This window comes from Rhinolophus sinicus, chromosome 13 (genome assembly GCF_057876585.1).
Source record: "Rhinolophus sinicus isolate RSI-liver-muscle chromosome 13, RSI-T2T, whole genome shotgun sequence".
Lineage (NCBI taxonomy): Eukaryota > Metazoa > Chordata > Mammalia > Chiroptera > Rhinolophidae > Rhinolophus > Rhinolophus sinicus.
Window position 1 is genome coordinate 1361651 of NC_142513.1, and position 18405 is coordinate 1380055.

Consider the following 18405-nt stretch of genomic DNA (forward strand, 5'->3'; position numbering starts at 1 on the left):
CGGCTCCGCTCCCCGCGCCCGGCCGCCGGTGGTTCAGCCCGGCCCCGCCCCAGCGCGCGCTCACGTCCTCCCGACACCGCCGACGCTGCCTGACGCCGCCTGACGCCCGCAGCGCAGTGGGCGGTGCCCGGGGGCGGGCGCGGCGCGGGCGCGGCGACGTCGAGAGTCTGTCGGTCCGGCGGTGAGTGTGCGCTTTTCCCTGTGCTGGTCGCGCTTCTCGCCGGCATGAGCTACGACCGCGCCATCACCGTCTTCTCGCCCGACGGCCACCTTTTCCAAGTGGAGTACGCGCAGGAGGCCGTGAAGAAAGGCTCGACTGCGGTGAGCGGCGCGCCGGGGGCCCTGCATCTGGGCCGGGCCGGGCCGGAAGCGGGGCGGGCGTGCGGCGCTGCTGGGGCGCGGGGAGCAGGCCGGGCGCGGCCGGGGGAGCGGGGGACCCCAGGACGCGGGGGCAAGCCTAGGAGCCCGCGAGTCCGGCCTGGCCGCGTTGCTGGGGCGCGGGGAGGCCTCGCGTGTGGGGCGCCCTGGAACGTGCGGGCGTGGGCCCGGCGCGGCTGTGGCCAGGAGGCGGTTCTGGGGCGGAGCGCGTCCCCTGCGCCCCGGAGGCCTGGGCCCGGCTGCGTCCCGCGATGCGGCTGCGGCCGCGCTGACAGCCTCGTGTGTCTCGGCAGCCGTGTGGCCCCGCTCGCCTTTGAAATCAGCACAGGGACGCGAGTTGCACGCAGAGGAGCCTGGCGTTGGTGCTGCGGGCAGTGGAAGGGGCACGTTGTGCATTGTGGGTGCCGGGAGCGGGCAGCAGGCAGGACAGGCCAGTGTCTGGTGGGACCGCCCTGGAAACTGGGCTCTCACCACGGGCAGTCGCGGTGGATGTTGCTGCAGTGATGGGTGCTTTGCAGACCAGCGCGCTGGGTGTGAGTGGTGAACTTCCAAGAGCCGCCTTCCCCTGCACCTGGGCGGTGACGGCCATCTTGGCCTCGGCAGCCGGGGTCCGGGGGGAGCTGGCTCCGGGAGAGCCCGGTGTGGCTGTGGCGCGTGGGCGCCGGACAGCAGGCTGGCTGGGCAGGGCTCGGTGAATTGCACCCAGGCAGCCCCCACTCGGGGACTTCCCCAGCTGAGGGCGAGCAGTGCGCTCCAGGTCCAGGGGGTTCTCAGTACGCGCCCGCACTTCCCACTGATGGGCCCCTGGGTCTGACTGCTCTGCCGCCCGCGGTGGGCAGAGCGCTGCCCCACTGTCGTGTGGGCGTCTGTGTGTACCTCTCATTTTGATCACCGCTTGAAATTTAAATTCATGGTGTCTTCGAGATACCTGTCAGTTTGTTTGCTGGTCAGTTTTTCTTTTACCACCTGGTATTTCAGAAGTTTGAGCTGGCAGACAAAGCACATGATTCTGTGAATTTTGGTGTTTACATTTCATGAATGTCTTTTGAAATGAAGGTCCAAAATCCATCCCGTGGCCTAACTCAGCTTCAGGAGCACTGGACAAAGAGTCCACTGCTTCGACCCCTCCCCCATGCTACCTCAGGCCAGCCAGGGTGGCTGGTGGAACCTAGCATCTCTGGGCCTGGCAGCCTTTCCCTGAGGGAACTTTGAAGATCAAGTACACGAGAGAGGAAAATAACACACTGCAGACCGGTGCTTCTCAACCAGAGGTGATAATGCTCTTCAGGGGGCATTTGGCAACGTGTGGAGACACTGTGAAGTGTCCCGGATGTGGAGGCCAGGGAGGACGCTGAAGCCCTGCAGTGCACAGGCAACCCCACGCAAACGCCATGGCCCAGGCGGAGGGACCCTGCTCTGAACAAAGCCCACGTTGCCCTTCTGAGTCATTATCCCATTTGCACCTGTCTCGACTGGGGGGTTAACTGGCCATCAGTGGTCTGTCCGTGTTTTAATACAGCTTTCTCCCCATATGGGATCAGCTGTAAGCAGAGCGCCCGCGCTCCCACTAGCAGTCAACACGATGTCCTTTCACCTGACAGCAAACTGACCTTCCCGCAGCCGTGCACGTGGGCACACAGCTGTGCAGGCGAGGGCGGGCTGGGCTGGGTGGCAGTGTGGTCCCAGGTACAGGAACACTGCTTCCGCTCAGGACACCGCACTGGGACGTTGGGCTTTCGGGCTGCAAGGCCCTGCACACAACTGATACTGGACTGCAGTGATGCTTACATGTGCACACAGGTTGTGCAGCCGTTGCTTCTCTGTTGTGTTTTGACTAAAACTAAAGCTCAGCATCTTAAAGACACAGGTCCCGATGCCTGGGCGAGCTTCACCTGAAGTGGATCAGTACCCACGGTGGGCAGGGTGGGTACCCACAGCAGGAAGGGGTGTGGGGGGCTGCTGCCCCAGGGTATTCACAGGACCGGTGCACAGCTGCTCTTGGAGCTCGGCCTGGTGGCATAACCTCGTGTTGATTTTTGTCACAGGTTGGCGTTCGAGGAAAGGACATTGTTGTTCTTGGTGTGGAGAAGAAGTCCGTGGCCAAGCTGCAGGATGAGCGAACGGTGCGGAAGATCTGCGCCCTGGACGACAATGTCTGCATGGCGTTCGCAGGTGAGTCAAGCTCCGCGAAGACGGCGTTTTGGAGTTTAACTGGTGGATGGGCTGTCGGGAGGCACACCTGTTGCTTTTAAAGCAACAGATCTGGGCTTTTAAGAAAAGGATTGGGCACGGTTTCTTGGTGGGGAGGCTCTCTGCCATGGACGGCTGAAGCCCAGGGGCCAAATGAATAAATACCCCAGGACGAGGGGGCTGTGCTGTCATCTCCACTGCTGTCACCATGTCACCGGATCAGTTGGTCTGTGGAGAGGTCAGGCGGGACATGGCGGACAGGGCCTGTGAGCAGGGAGGGCTGGCCACTGCCCCCGCCTGGCGTGCGTTGTGTCCTCAGCACGCATTTCCTCCCTCGGCAGGTCCAGCCTGGGGAGGTCCCAGTTCACCTGAATTAAACTTGACTTGCCCAGCCAAGGGCTTAGCGTGCTTCCTTCCATGTGCTCTGACGCACAACGTGCTCTCAGGACGTCCTCTCAGGACGTCCACGGAGGCTCACCGGTCCTGGCGGTCCTGGGGTTGGCCTTGGTGCTGGGTTGTAGAGAGCTGGTTTGGGAACCCTTGCCTGAGGTTCACTGCTCTCTGCTCGAGCGATCTGTGTCCCTGAGTGCAGCAGACGCGGTGACACTCAGCTGTCATTGCAGGCCTCACCGCCGACGCAAGGATAGTCATCAACAGGGCCCGGGTGGAGTGCCAGAGCCACCGGCTGACAGTGGAGGACCCGGTCACCGTGGAGTACATCACACGCTACATTGCTAGTCTGAAGCAGGTGGGCACGCTGACGCTGCCCGCGGCTGGTCGCAGCATGGTCGCGGCTCTGTACTTGGTGTGCTGTCTCCTTCCATGCCCAGGCCCGGCCCCTCCTGGGACGTGTGTGCTTTCCTATCGCTTGCCCGTTTCGGTGCTATTGTTCTCGTGGAGGGGCATGGGGCAGGCCAAATGCCTACTTCTGGAGGGAAGTGAAAGTTTTTGTTTTGCCATTCTGAATGACGGTCACCAAGGAGTTGGGAGGGGGCTAGAAGCCACCGCCACTCTGTGGTGACAAGCTAGTCCTCTTTAAAACCAGCTGTGTCACGTTATTCCACGTAGCCTCAGCTGTGCTCCCTGCTGCAACCCTGGTCATTGGCACAGCCCTCGGAGTGAGGATGGCAGAGCAGGGTGACCGCAGGGGACTGGCTGACCAGGCTGACCGTCTGGGTTGCAATGGACTGCAGAGCTTGCTCGGTGGTGTGCGTTCACCCCCCACGGCAGCAGTGGTTCTGAACAGCCGACGGCTCTCGGGGGCCTTTGGCGCTGCTGTGGCATGTTGACGTGCTCCTCCCCCCCGCAGCGCTACACGCAGAGCAACGGGCGCAGGCCATTTGGCATCTCCGCCCTTATTGTGGGCTTCGACTTTGACGGCACCCCCCGACTCTACCAGACCGACCCGTCGGGCACATACCACGCCTGGAAGGTGAGTCACTGACAAAACATGGCCTCCGGGCTGTCTCACCACAGTAAAGAGGCTTAGGAGGCCATTGGAGGTCCTGGACCTCCTGGCGCGGAAGTTGGCCGCGTCCTACAAACGTACACGCGCACACACACACTGTCCCATAAAACTTTGATTCAGGTGGGAGCAAAGAAGTGGCACTTTTTTTTTTTTGAGAAAAGGGCAGCGAGGTGTAAGGATAGACGGCATCAAGTAAAATGGCACCTGTCATTCAATAATGAAGTAGGATTCCATGCTCGGTAAGAAGCAGCACCAGCTCCAAACAGCCCTTTGTGAAAGGAAAGCGCAGGGCAGGGCCCGGGGCCCAGGCCACCTCCTGCCAGACGGCCTCTCACCGCGCCCATGGGAGAGGGCGCAAGGCAGCGGCTGGCCGGCCACATGGCTGGCTCTGGATTGTCACAGCTTGTGCCGTAATCGCTTTCAGGCCAACGCCATCGGCCGGGGCGCCAAGTCAGTGCGTGAATTTCTAGAGAAGAATTACACGGATGAAGCCATCGAAACGGACGATTTGACCATTAAGTTGGTTATCAAGGCCCTCCTGGAAGTAAGTTCGTCTTTGAAATCGTGGTGAGATGGTGGAGACACCCACCCGGGGAGTGGACAGCAGAGCTGGGTGACAAGGGAGGAGGCAGCAAGGCTGCTGGGGCAGCCGGGGCCAGAGGCTCAGCTGCTCGTGCCCCCGCACACCGCTCATGGCAGTCGCTCTGCCTTCCTGAGACTCGGCTGCTGCCAGAGTCAGAAATTAGGACTGGGAATGATGGTTGGGGGTCGTGAGGTCTCCGGCTTTGTCATGACATCGGAAATGCTGGTGGCTGAAGCCAGAGAGGTAGATGGGCAGGGCTCGGTGGAGGAAGGACGTGACCCCGCCCAGGTCTGCGTGCCAGGAGACAGGAGGGAGTGCAGGTGTCCCAGGGCTCGGGGTGCTGGGACTTCGGTGTCCCAGCCTTTCCCCGCATGTTGCAGGTGGTGCTGACTCAGATGTACGTGACCATTTAAGGAACTTGCCAGGCTGTTTGCTCTGGAGTATGACGCTCTTATCTCCCCCCCAAGGTAGTTCAGTCAGGCGGGAAGAACATTGAACTGGCCGTCATGCGGCGAGACCAACCCCTCAAGGTAACTGCCGCCTTGTTTCTGTCTTTACTGCGCGAGCTCCCAGGGTCAGGGCAGAGGCCTTGTGCTATGGCTTTGGCCCTCGGCAAGGTTCTTCCCGAGGCCCCCCACCAACGGGTCAAGAAAAAAGCATTCCAGTACTGCTCTCGCGGTTACAGGCAGTGCGCGGCTCTGTCACCATGCAGGCGTGCTGCTGCTGTTCCCTAGTCACCTCAGCTGTCGTTATGGGCCCGGCACACGGGGCCTTGTTTTCCCGTGCAAGCAGCTGTGACGTAGTCTGCCTGGAGTCCAGGGCGCCCTTCCCCAAAGCGGGCACTGCTGCACTGGGCCCCCTCTTGGGGCTTGGGGCTTGGGGGTTGACCATAACTCTTCTTTGGTAGATTTTAAATCCTGAAGAAATTGAGAAATATGTTGCCGAAATTGAAAAAGAAAAAGAAGAAAACGAAAAGAAGAAACAAAAGAAAGCAGCATCATGATGCCTCAGTCCTGCTGGTAGTGATTTTTAAATTCAAATCATGGATGATTCTCTAACCGACGTGTGGGCGTTTCCATTCCATTTATCAGTGCAGCCCGTGTCCGCCAATAAACTTGCATATTTTTAACCTTTTCTTGTTTAGAGAGCGTGTGTCTCTTTGGGTGTCCTGTGCACATGGAGCCCTCCCCTCGCTGTTGGCCGGAGTGCTTTCCTCTGTGGGAGATTTCCTCCTAGTTCTCGGTGCCAGGCTCCAAGGTGAGGAGCCACTGACTGTAGCCGGGGTTCCTCCTCCTTGGGGGGCTGTGGAGAGGCTCCAAGGAGACCCAGCCCACTGATGCTATGGGTGCTCCGCGTGGCTGCTGGAGAGGCGAGGCACCTCTTGTCAATGTGCAAACTCGGTTTCTCTCCTTCAGAAATCCTAAACAGACTGATTTTGTTTGACCTTCGTTCAAGTTCCTAATGAACGGAGGTCAAGGACACAAGCGCAGGTAGCACTCAGTTCAAGTGCTTGACTGTTTTGCAGTGGCAGCTGTCTTCAGAACTCATCTTGTTTCTGGTTTTGGTAGATCAAGTCTTCACATTCCTATTTTCTTTCTTGACTTCTGGTGCTGGCTATTCCCTGCCCTCTCTCGCTGTTTAGCCAGAAAGACTGCCCTTCTTTTAGCTTCCAGGCCTGCAGCAGTTAAGTCATGGCCCTCGGCTTTGTCTTTACAGAAAAATCCTATAACAAGTCCCTTTGCACAACTCTGCCACTTTGTACGATGCCTGGCTGCCAGCCCTGGTGATGGAGCGCCCATGCCCGTAGGATTCCAGGGCCCTGCTTTCCACCTCAGTACAGCGTCTTCCTCTGGGTTCTATAGTAATGGAACATGTCTTCTCAAAAGGAGTCAACAGGCCCAGACACGTGAAGCTCAGCATAAAACGTGATTGTCCAAATGGTTTTCAGTTTAAGACTCAAATAGCAAGGTTAGTCATAGGTGGGAACTGACTTGACTATATTTAGAACCTCAAAGAAAACACCAATTCAGTTCAACTGTTGAGTCACCTAACTGGTTTAGGATTTGTGCCCCGGCTGCCTACATCTAGCATGCACAGTATGGGAGATCTTTTTTATTGGTCAAGGATGTTAGTTGCCAAGACTACAGAACCTGACACTGACAGCCAGGCCCAGACAAAGGCCAGCTGTCTGGCCCCAAGTCACAGGCAGGTACTGCCGGGGAAGCGACACAGCTACCCGGGGGGCCAAGTCCTCTGGGATTGCGTCTTCAAGTCTGACACCAGCCTGTCCTAGCTTTTCTGCATGTTCCAGCCCTGGAACAGGTTCCAAGGGACAGAACTTGGGAGCTCTGGGAGCTTGGAGGCTGCAGCAGGAGGTGGGAGAAGGGGCCACTTCTGCAGCAGGTTGATCTGAACTGGGTTTTTTAAGCTACTTTGTGTCCAAAGTGTCTGGGAAGCAGAGCCCCTTGTCCCCGGAGGTGGCCCACAGTGGACTTGGATCCGCCCCTCACCCAGACAAGCCTGGGCCCGACAGGACCTGCCTGGGGATGGCACATCAGGTGTGGTGTGATGTGATTCTGACAGTCAACAGGACTGTTTACATTCAGAGCCGAGAGGCGAGTTTTAAAGGTTTGCATGTTTATTTATAATTACAATTTACATTATTCCAACATAGTGGCCTCATTGCTACGTTCTAACTCTTAGCCATTACTCCTACAAAAATAAACCCAAGCTCTTACAGTAACTTAATGCGGAACCAAAACCTTTACATCTACTTAAGGGGGGTTAGTTACGAAGGTGCTTATGTTCAACACATGCCCTGTCAAGCAGGGACGCATGCTCATACTAAAGGTCTGACCCCTTTACTCATGCAACAAATTTATGTTCCCCACCCTCCCCTCCACCCACCTTTTAAACAAAAAACACAGAACTATTTACAATTCAGAGAAGATAATGCTCTTGGTCAACCGACCTTACAAAAAAGACTGGCTCATTTCCAAGTGGATGAGACACGAACAATGTTGGCCCGGCTTCCCACACGGACTGGCCCAGGCTGGGCTGGCTGGGACAGCAGAGAGGACAGGGACACGGGGGGGTTTGTCCTGGGCTTCCACCCCAACCCCCTTTCCTATGGAAGCCAGGCTTAGCAACCAACAGCTAGCTCGTGTGCAGGACCCCTTCCCACTTCAAGAGTCCCCCCCTTCCGCCCTGCCAGCCCCCAAACTTGATACCACCACTCTGGACATCAGGTTGTCTGGTCTGCTTGTACAACATGATCTGTGGTCGCCCCACTTCCCCTGCCCCAGGCCCATGCTCTGGGTGCTGGCCCTGCCTAGCTCCTGGGACCTCACCACTGGCAGTGGGGGTGCCAGGCCAGCAGCACCAGGGGCCATTTGGGTGACAGAGCTTTGCCTGGCTGCCAAATGAGATTTGGTTCCACTGTAAAACTCAAAGCTGTCCAAAAAGTCACAAAGTGAGGATCAAGCTGTCACTTTAGAAACCTTTTTGCAAAATACCAAAACCTTAGACTGCACAACTGAGGAGGAAAGATCGAGACACCCTGGAGAGGTTATCCATAAATACCTCCCCCAAAACAAGTGGTTCTAACGCAGGCCACGTCCAATTTCCGTGAAGTCCAGAACAAAAGGATGAGAATTTTCCAAATTCGGTAAACAAAGGGACCCATCATCTCCCCGGTTAGTGCAGTGTCTTCCCTCGCCTCACACAGCTGTGTGCTGCTGCTCCGGCAGGCCTGTGGGAGGAGGACACCAGGTGAGCGACTCGGCCACTGGGAGGCAGCTCCCCAGCATGAGCCAGGCACCGCCTGGGATGAAGACCACGAGGGGCTCAGCCTCCCCCACCCGTCAGACCAAGGCTTCCCAGACCTGCCTATTAACCCACAGTGAAAACCGCCTTTGGACACAGGATGGGACAGCTCCAGCCCCCACCCACCTGGCTGGAGCAGGTCAGCACCATAACCCGTTCACCACCTACACCCTAAGGGCTGGGCATGCAAGTCACCCAGGACCTGGTTGAAAATGCAGGCTCCGAGCCGAGTCAGCTCACAGCTGGGCTGTGCCGAGACCCTGGCTTGCAACAAGCTCTTTGCTGACCCCGAGTAACAAGCACCCAGCCCTCTGTCACCTGGGCCCCTCCCCAGAGATGCAGATTCCATTGGCTCTGGGTCTCGCTGTCCCCAAAGAGCCCCCTGGGTGACTCAGAGGGTCAAGGCCCTTCGTTTGGCCTGGAACTTCGAGATGTCTCTTCTTACTGGAAGCCAGAGCCAGCCCACTGCCCAGCCCTAAGCGCTTCCTGAAGAGGCTCCTACCGAGGTCCTCCCGTCCCAACGGCCTCCCCCACCGGGCCCGGAAGGTTCCCTCACTCACCGTCGGCTGCTTCCTTACACCCTGCCAGTCCCAGCTCTGTGGGACGTCGGGTTGCGCCGGGTTGTACCGCTGCCCCGGCCCCCTCGCAATCCCCCCCGGAAACCACGGCCACGAAGAAACCTTCCTGACACCCCGAAAGTCTCCGTGTTGAGCTTCCTCTCCTCAGCCCACGTGGTCCGCCTGGAACTGATCAAGACAAGGGGTGTGAAACTGCCCGCAGGGGCGCCCCAGAGGAAAGACAGATGGTCACTGTTACTGGAGCCATGGGGGCGACCCAACCAGGCCGCTGCAGCCCGAGACCCAGCACTACAGGTGCTCCCGGCTGCATTTCCAGCCAGGCCTATTCCTCCCTGCACTGGGCTGCTCGGTACAAAACTCTCTGGTCTTTGTCACCTACAATGAGCACGACACGCGTGTGCTCTGAAGGAAGCCTCCACTGCTTGCCAGGCCCAAGGCGCGCACAGGCTCCGAGACCTGGAGCAGGTCCCCGACCGCTCTGAATAAGCTCCTACTAGATGAGGAGGTTGGGTTACATGTGACAAGGCCCCCCAGAATACGCTTATGCCCCTTGGGGTGGGGACACAGCACCAGCACTCTACACTGTCCCAACATCCTTTGTGCTACCTGAATACACAGCCATTATCCCTATACCCACAGCGAGGACCCCGTGTGCTTGCAGACAGCTCACACACAACACCCCCAGACCCCTCACTGAAAGACACAGCCACTGTGCCCTCCAGCTTTCAGACTAGGCCAACGACAGGGACGTCACCGGCTTTCACATCTGGCCAGCAAACCCCACGAGCTCCACTTCAACCTGGTTCAGAAGCCAAGCTCCCCACCCCTATTCTGAGACACCTGAACCACCATGGGTGGACGTGAAGCCCTTCTCACATGAAACCCAGTGAAGCTTCAGATGGCGTCACTCCTCAGCACCCACCCCACCAGCTCGCAGTGCAGCACTTGAGATAAAAGCCAGGCATCCCCAGGACTTTTGAACCCTGAGGGCACCCCCCCACCTCAGCTCCTCCCTGGCCTGCCGGCTCTGCGCCAGCCACATGGGCCCCGACGCGGCCACCCTACCCAGCCCAGAAAGGCTGCTTTTACTTTATGCACAGGCCGGGAGACCTCAGCATGCGAGCAGGTCATTCCCACCACACCCCTCGCCGCCCCCCCCCCGCCCCCACTGCTTGGTTTTCCCCAGTGCATTTTCACCGTACGTATGTGCATTTTCCCATCACCTACTTCCCCTGCCAGAACATCTAACTGTGGGAAGGTCAGAACCTCCTTGTTTGGTTTCTGCGGTCTCTGGTGCCGAGCAGTGGGCCTGGCACTCCACCTGCAATGGATGTTTCTCCACCCCGCCTGTTCTGTAGACTCCTTCCACCTCGGTCTAGCTTGCTCATGGCCAACACCTGAGCACCAGCTGCTGGGTGCTAAAAACACAGCCTGTGACAGGGTTCCCAGCAATCAGGTGAAAACACACTAGGACACAACACACTGCCTCAGGCAGCAAGGGCCTCAGGCCACCAGCGTCAGCTAACGGATAAGTCACTCAGCTGGGGGGGAGAGGGGGGACTGAACCTGCCGTGATGGAGGAGCAGACCAGCCAAGAGGGAAGTAGGGGCTGGACTTCGGGCAGACCCCTCAGGGGCCTGTGACTGCCAGGGCTCCCCATGCTGCCACCAACTACCACTGCTGGCACCGTGACTGCAAGAACGCGAGCAGGCCCCTAAGAGAGCTGCCCTGAACCTGAGGCGGCACGTCGGTCTTCGGGAGCGCGTGCCCGCCTGCGCGTGCTGACAGAGTGCCTCCCAGCAGCGCACGAGGCCTCACCACCCCCAGCCTCCAACCTGCTCTTGAGCTCAGAGGAGATGTTGTCAAAGAAGGACTTGGACTTGTCATAGTAGCAGTTGGGCCCCAGGTGGTCCTCCTCAGCAGGAGCCGCGTCACTCGGGGTCACCACTGCCGGGTCCTTCTCGTCCCCTTTCTCCGCTTTGTCATCTGCACGGAGAAGCACACCCAGAGCTGCTGGGAAGCAGCCAATCACTCACCACCACCCTCAGGCCTCAGCCACGCTGCCCAGAGTGCTTTGTGCTAAGTGGCCTGTCCTCCTAGCTCCAACCTGCTGGCCCTGTCCGGCCAGGCTGCCGTCCACTCTGCATGTTTCAGTGGGTCCTCAGGTGGCACCCCCCGCGCACCGGTCACCAGCTCAACCCCACTGTCTCAATCCCAGCTGTCTTTCCTTGACCCGCTCTACGGATACTCCTTGGGGGGGAGGAGCGTGAGCTTCCTGCAACGACGCAGACCTTTAAAATTCAGCTTCTTCTTAAATTCTTTGTCCAGCTCCTCACGGTTGAACTGGGCGTTTGCGCTCTCAAAATCGAAGTCGCCTTCAAACTTGATCGTGTTCTCCTTGACGTGAGTTGGGCGGCTTTGCCCTCTGGAGCGGTTCCTTGTTCGTCTGTTCCCTGTGGAGAAACGAGTCCGGCTGGTCAGCCACCACCCAACGTTACTGAGGCACACGTGACAAAGAGGACAGAGCACCCGCAAGCAGCCCCACGGAGAAGCGGGCAGGGCAGGTGGAGCACCTGGGTGGCTCGGGCCCTGGGCTCAGGTGGCAGCGGCTGTTACCTGATCTCCTCCTCTGGGGCCTTCTGTTCTCGTCGTTCACCTGCCCTTGAGCTTGCACAGTGGCCGGCTGAGCTACATCTAAAGCGCAAAAGGGAAGAGTGAGGCAAGCGCCTGCGAGAGCATAAGCCAAAGCCGGAAGCGGGCAGCACCTCCCCGGGCCATGCGGTAGGGGCCTGCCCTGCAAAAGCACGTGGTGCTCAGGGTGGGGGGCGTAGTTATTTCCAGAAAAGCTGAGAATAGGGAGCACACTCCGGGGGCCACGCGTCTCAGTACCGCTAGCGGTCTTGCTGCTCGGTGGGGCCGGGCGCCCGTTCAGCTGCATCCCCACCGTGCCCTTGCCGGGGAACAGCTTTTTGGTATTCAGGTTATCCAGAGAGCCAGTCTGGACAGCCTGCTCCACCATGGGGCTCTTGCCGACTGGGACGGATGGAAAACCAGCTCCTGAGTTGGGAAGAGGAGGAGGGTTGGAGGAAAGCCAAAAGAAGAAAACGTCACACCCCCCCTCCAGACACTTCTGTCATGGCTGGCGTGCCAGACAAGAGAAAGGCAACCACCTAGAGGTCCTACCAAACCCAGGCAAAGCCCCCTCAGGGGCCACCCCTCTGCACCCAGTCTGCCAGCAACACGGCACAGCCAGCTTAGCCCAGAAGCCAAGCCCCAGGCTCCCTGTGTCAGGGAACCCCAAGGAGGTGAAAAACACCCAGGCACAAATGAGCACCTCACAGGCGGTTTAGAAATAGCTTTCCAAAACCACCTGAGGAGCTTGATGGTTCTGAGATGGCTGGTGAACGCTCACTCTAAGAATGTTTTGTGCTGGGCCACGCTGGGTGACAACCACGCAGCCTGAGTTTGTCCAGAAAATGCAGTGGTCAGCCTTTGAAATTAAAATCTAGAATACTATCATGTTCGCTTAAGGCTTAACAACACCAAAAAAGATGACACAGTAAGAATGGATGACAGAGAAGTAACAGCCTGCACTCCTCGAGAGTCAAGCTCATCACAGAAACAAAAGCCTCCAGCTGCTGCTGGTGACGGGGCTGCATTCCCAGCCCTGAGCACAGGAGGTAACTGCTCAGACACGGCGCTCCCCAGACAGTCCTCTAAAGCAAGGAGGAGAGAGGTACGTGCATCCCACACACGCAGCCCCTCACCCACCTTGCTCCTGCATCTGTGGCCAGTGTTTAAATGGGGCCATGTGGGACTGGGTGGAGGTGACACAGAAGATGAGTTACCCCTAACTACGGGGTAACTAATTTGAGAAGGATGACCCTACACGAGTGAACAGCAGGTATTTCACCTTTTCCCCCACATGAAACAGAAACTAGAGAAATTCCTGTGGCAAATGCGTTGTAACCAGCTCTAGCTACTCCCAGGGCCGACTGGGACAGCCTCCATCCATCTGACACCGTAAGGGTCCTCTACGACGGGCACTGACCCAGGCCACTTTCTCTGGCCTGTCACCCCACTCGGTATGGACTTCCCTGAGTGACACGGCTCGGGATGGCTTCCTGCTCACACTGGAACTGCACGGGGCAAGAATCAGGCTTGTCCTTTTTGTAACGCCAGAGCAGTTAAAACCATCTTGCCCTATGAGTTTTATGTTCACGGTACTAAGAAAAACACACTTGTATAATTTTCAGGTGGGGAGAAGGCCTTACTACTTCTGTGAGTGGAATACACTGGCACTCGTGCAGGACAGACGACGACACGTGCAAAGTGACAGACCCACAGTAGTTGTGCCAGAATGAAAGCCCGGCTATTATCCTGAACCCAGTCTCTCCAATGGTGAGAGCAGCGCTCTACCTCCAACAGTCACACATGCGCATTTCAGACCCCCAGTAAAATGAGAACCACGGCAGGAAAGGCGAAGAAACCGCGCAGGCGCCGCCCCGCAGCGGACAGGTGGGGCACACGAGCATTAAGACGCCAGTCATCGGGCCCACACTGTTCACCTGCCAACAGCTCGGGCCAGGCGCTCGTTTCAAACAGCTTCATTTTACAAAGACACATGAGGGCCCCTATTTTGATGAGTGAGGGGCGTGCCATGGGTCCCACGCGGCCTGAGTCGTTCAGGGGTGTTCCCCTGCAGTCTTCCCCGCAATCTGGACCCCAGTTAGGACCAGCAGAAAGCCCAGGAAACGGCCTTCTTGTGCACAGGGCAGTTTCCCACAAGTGGCAATCGCAGGACAGCTCAGAACAGGCCCTGGACCCAGGGAGAGTGGACGGAGTGTTTCCCCAGTTCTTGCTAACCCTCCTTGGAAACTGGAGTTAGTAAGTTAGCACTATGTGCTGAACCAGAGAGAAACCGCTTCACTGACCCACAGGCTTAGCAAAGCAACTGCTACAGCTACTATCACTCTGGTCTACTGGTTACCCCTCGCTCTTAGCAAGGCTTGCAAGACAGCATGCAGTTCTCCGAGCCTGCTGTTACCCTTGGAAGTGAGCTGGTGTGGCTCTGAGCACGTGTCAGGCTCTGAGACGGGCTGTGGAGATGGAGAGGAGCTAGGGCTGGAGGCTGCGGCCGAGGCTGGCGGGCTTACCAGCTTCTCTAAAAGAAGAGAAAGGAGAAAAGAGCAAAAAGAAAGGGTACAGATAAGTAATGAGAAACTTGTCTTGTGTCCAGCCGGCTCGGAAAGAGCCAAGCGTCTCTTGCAGGACACTTGGCTCCCACAAACCTATTCTAGAAACACAGGGAGAGACTGAGAAGGGCAGCGCACACTAGGAGCAGCCAGCAAGACCACCTGACTTTCAGAAACAAGTGACCCACAGAACCATCTAGGGCCGGATCACACCCATTGCTTGGAGCAGGAGCAAGGGTGGGGGAGGCCTGCCAACTCTGGTTTGACTGCATCGCAAAGCTCCGGCCGGGGCCAGGTGGACCTTCTCTCCACATGTGTGGGAGAGTCTCAGTCCAGGCTTAGTCAACCTGGGGAAACCGAATTTTTGAGCGAGGCACTGACAGCAAAACGGTACACGACATATCACGTGGGCGTCGTATTTAACTTGTATTTATGGGCTTACAAAAGTGCAGGCAGTTACAACTCATCTGTAATTACACCTGTCAGTCATCACGTCTTTGCAGCAGACGTCCCATGACTTCCACCCAGACCTAGGCTGACATTCGATGAATAGATTAGATTCACCTGTTCCAAAACGCAGACTGCTGCCTCTTTATTTTCAACCGAGTAGTTATAAGACAGACGTTCTGACTAGTTGAAGCTGCACTGAATAATGTACTAAGTGTGCCCTGTAAGCTGAACGTGACAAAAACAGCGTCCCCCCAAAAGGACCTGTGGCTCCGCTCCCTGGAGGTCACAGCATGGGCCGTTTCCCAGGTAGAAACAGGTTACTCACCCAGACCCAAGGAAGCTGCGTACTGCTGGCTCAGCAGGGAGCTGGCGGCCAGCTGGCTGTAGGGCGGCACTCCTCTGAAGGGGCTGTAAGGCACGTGTGGCTGGAAGGAAGAGGCCGAGCCCAGGGAAGACTGAGCAAGGAGACACAGAGGTGAGAGCAGCGTAAGGCGCTCCTGTCGCCCTGCCTGGGGGGCACTGTTCAGGCAGGGAAAGCAGCCTGGTCTGCCAGCCTGCGTTCCTGGAGGCTTGGGCTGTGCTCAGGGGTGACTTTCAAGATGGTGTTGCGAAGTGAAAGCTGCCTTTCCCCCCCAGCTTCACCTGGCCAGGGAATTCCCACATGAATTTCTCCTAAGTCAATTAACCCCTCCAATGGTCCCCACTGCCTGGCATCAGGTAGTCCAGGCTCTGCAAGAGGACAAAATGCTATCCTCGGCTTGGCCCTGCCCCCAACACGCAGTGTGGCTGGTGAACTCTCTCCAGGTCCCCAGGCATCCACCTTTCCCTGCCCGGTGGCCCAGACCACACCCACCGAGCAGGCCCACAGTCCCACAGCCTTCTGCACAAGAGCCAGTGAGTACCTAATTCACAAGCCTCTGGTACCTGAGGTCAATATACCAAACAGCAGGCAAACCCTGAGTCCCACAGCAATGCAATGCAACGTGGACTGTGCAGGGAGCCAAGTCCTGTCCCGCTGCGAGCATCTTAGCCACTCCCACCACGCCACTGGGGCTTGGGACCAGAAACTAAGGACAAACACAATTCCCAGCACCCCCTCTCCCTGCCCCTGCCCCTCTCACTCTCCTGCACACACTACTGCACGCTATGGGAATTAAGACTTTCCACAGCAACAACAACAGACCAGATCAAACTAAACCACTTTTCACGAAAAGGCTACTCCTTGAGTTGAGTTCTCTGGCCAAAGAATGACACCAAGATGCATCCGAAACCCAGAATCTCAGAAATGTGCCCAAGGAGCGGGGCCACGTACTCACCTGAACGATGGCAGGATCCTGAGGGAGTGCATGCTGCGCTTTCGGAGGCTCGCAGACCGTAATATCTTTGATATCACTTCCCCGGAAGATGATGTACTCGTAAATCTCCTCTCTCGGAGGCGCAGGCCTATCTGTGGGGCGATCTTCAGTACCAAAGGACCTCACTTAGGAGTGAGAAAAACACAGTAAGTGTCCTCCTCAGCCAAGTGCACTCAGTCCTGTGGCTCCCGAGCTTTCCAAACACGGGGCAAGTGGCCCCTGTCCTGGGTGCCATCCATAGCCCAGCACCGCTTTCCATGTTTCGGCAATTACTCCGCACACACCCCCCTCAGATTTTCAAGGGACAATACCAACAAGACCCCAGTTGGCAAAGCGCCAAAAAGTTCTAGGTCACAAAGACAACAAGGAACGAGCCCAAGGCCTGGCGTTCTCATGAAGCTCTACGTTCTCAGGCGTGAACACAGAAGACACGCTGCCCGGGGCAGGCCACGTTTGCTCACGTCTGACTTAGCAGATTAAAACCCCAACAGCTGCTTTTTGACCCAGACCCCCAACACATCACCACTGAGGAGACACATCACCCAGAGGAGTCCCTTTCCTTCAGAGAGAAGCCAGGAGGTTGAGTGTGGTCCCCACCCTGTACCCACAACCAGCCCGGGAGGAGCCCTTACAGAACAATGGGAGAACTTTGACCCCCACCACCAGCTTCTCCGGCTGCGGAGGGGCTCCTTGGGGTATTAATTCCTCCCAGAGGGTTCAAGAAGCCCAACGGATCTTCTCCTTAGATCTCTGGGGCGGAGCTGGGCTCGAAGCAGCTTGTATCTAATCTACACACAACTCTTGCTGAGGATCAGGAACTACTATGGGCCTCAGTTTCCCCAACTGGGATCTCAGGTCAAATGCAGTCAAGTGCCAAGAGACCCATCAAACAAACAGTCCGTCTGTAGACCTGGCTGCATGCAGCACTTCGAAGACGCAGGGGAAGGACACTCGCCATCTTTCCTGAAGGATGAAGACAAAGAAACTTTGGGGCCCCCTCCTGCCTCAACAAGCTCAGAAAAGATTCTGGGCTCCTCTGGAACCGCAGCACAGCCATCTTTCTCCAAGTCTCCAAGGGGCTTCAGAGTGCTTACTTACCTGTGCCTACAGGGAGGGATCTGCCACAAAAGGGTAAACCCAGATGCAATATCTGGCTTAGGATGGGCAAGCGCTTTAAACCGGGGCACCTAGCTGCCGACCGATGCGTCTATCCTGGCAGGAAGTTCCATTAAAACGTGGTATTTGTTCAGGCTCGAGGCCCCAGCTGCTTAATAGATTCCAGAAGGGCTTGCAGGAGGTGGGTTTTCTCACCCCCAGCCTTCTGGGCAGGCCCCGGGGAGACTCGGGCCCCTCGCCCCGCCCCGCGGGTTCTCTGCGCCAGCTGCCCCTCGGGCAGGTGGGGAGGAAGCAGCCCAACGATCCCGACCCCCACCTGCAGAGGTGGGCTACGCGGTGGAGGGGGCGGCGCCGCGGAGCTGGACCCTCCCCCACCACCCACCCCACCCCGGGCCTGGGCGGGCCCGTCGCAAACAATAACGCCGGGGCCGGGGAGACCTTTGTGCAGGCCGGGGGCGCCCCGGGGGGCGGGGGAGCCCGGGAGTGGGGGACAGCGGGGAGCGCCCCGGGGGCAGGGGTGCCTGGGGGTGGGAGCCCGCAAGGGGTCCTGGGGGGCGGCGCGGAGACCGGGGAGTCGTGGGGGTGGAGCCAGACTGTTGGCTGGCGGGGGCCGGGCGGTTGGCGCGGCCGCGGCGGGGCCGCTACCTTTGGCGAGCGCCACGGTGGAGTTGTCCGTGTCGATGGTGTACAGGATGCCCTCGTAGCGGATCTGCGCCTTGGAGATGAGGCTTATCTTGCTGCCCAGGTACGGGGTGCCCGACGAGCCGCTCATGGCGACGGCCGCCCGGCCTTGCCCGCTCGCCTCCGCGCGGTCGCCTCGCTGTCTGCTCTGCTGCCACCGAGCTCCTCCGCCGCCTCTGCCTCGGTGCCGCCTCACCACCGCCCGAGGGGCCCGCGCGGAAACCAGCAAGCAAGCGGCGGCGCGCGGCGGGGGTCTCGCAGAGAAGCGCGGGGGAGGAGGGGCCGCAGCAGCCACATCCGGGGCCTCGCGTCGCTACGCCCCGCCCCCGCACGCTCGCTTTGCATTGGCTGGTCTCTCTGGCCTCCCTTTAAATATGGCCGCGCTGCCGGCCTAGGGGCGGGCCCGCACTCGGCGCCTGCGCGGCGAGCGCGCCAGCCCCGACAGGTTCTCCCCGGCTTTCCGCCCCTCCTCCTCGGCCGGCTCCCGGCGGGCCCCGCGCGGAGTGGGAGCACGAGACCGGGGGGGCGGGCCTGGGGGAGGGGTGGGAACAGGGCTGGGCGGAGCGCGGGTGAGCAGGGCGGGGGC

At 58.5% G+C, this 18405-nt stretch overlaps 2 protein-coding genes across 5 annotated transcripts; one reads left to right on the top strand and one right to left on the bottom strand.

Moving 5' to 3' along the window:
- The first annotated feature begins 96 nt into the window (after positions 1-96).
- Positions 97-5753, top strand: PSMA7 (proteasome 20S subunit alpha 7). Its single transcript, XM_074318230.2, has 7 exons — positions 97-321; positions 2424-2550; positions 3192-3316; positions 3878-4000; positions 4461-4580; positions 5087-5149; positions 5527-5753. The coding sequence occupies exons 1-7, from the start codon at positions 226-228 to the stop codon at positions 5620-5622; spliced, it is 750 nt and encodes a 249-aa protein (XP_074174331.1). The 5' UTR covers positions 97-225; the 3' UTR covers positions 5623-5753.
- A 1483-nt stretch (positions 5754-7236) lies between these two features.
- On the bottom strand, positions 7237-18165 carry LSM14B (LSM family member 14B). Of its 4 annotated transcripts, XM_074318223.2 has the most exons (10): positions 17784-18165; positions 15984-16147; positions 14993-15122; positions 14070-14186; positions 11912-12079; positions 11639-11716; positions 11314-11475; positions 10858-11008; positions 9005-9190; positions 7237-8370 (listed from the first exon to the last, which is right to left on the bottom strand). In XM_074318223.2, the coding sequence occupies exons 1-9, from the start codon at positions 17908-17910 to the stop codon at positions 9019-9021; spliced, it is 1269 nt and encodes a 422-aa protein (XP_074174324.1). In that variant the 5' UTR covers positions 17911-18165; the 3' UTR covers positions 7237-8370; positions 9005-9018. The 4 variants fall into 4 exon arrangements, with proteins under 4 accessions (XP_074174324.1, XP_074174326.1, XP_074174325.1 ...); XM_074318225.2 differs by lacking the exon at positions 14070-14186; XM_074318224.2 differs by lacking the exon at positions 11639-11716.
- Positions 18166-18405: the final 240 nt, after the last annotated feature.

Excerpts from the sequence above, each read along its gene's own strand:
- LSM14B (XM_074318223.2), bottom strand. The coding sequence starts at position 17,910 with ATGAGCGGCTCGTCGGGCACCCCGTACCTGGGCAGCAAGATAAGCCTC. Across the intron at positions 12,080-14,069 it reads ACACCAGCTCACTTCCAAGG|GAGCTGGTTTTCCATCCGTC; the intron begins GTAACAGCAGGC and ends TTCCCAACTCAG. Across the intron at positions 11,009-11,313 it reads GAAGAAGCTGAATTTTAAAG|ATGACAAAGCGGAGAAAGGG; the intron begins GTCTGCGTCGTT and ends TTCTCCGTGCAG.
- PSMA7 (XM_074318230.2), top strand. The coding sequence starts at position 226 with ATGAGCTACGACCGCGCCATCACCGTCTTCTCGCCCGACGGCCACCTT. Across the intron at positions 322-2,423 it reads TGAAGAAAGGCTCGACTGCG|GTTGGCGTTCGAGGAAAGGA; the intron begins GTGAGCGGCGCG and ends TTTTTGTCACAG. Across the intron at positions 2,551-3,191 it reads TGTCTGCATGGCGTTCGCAG|GCCTCACCGCCGACGCAAGG; the intron begins GTGAGTCAAGCT and ends CTGTCATTGCAG.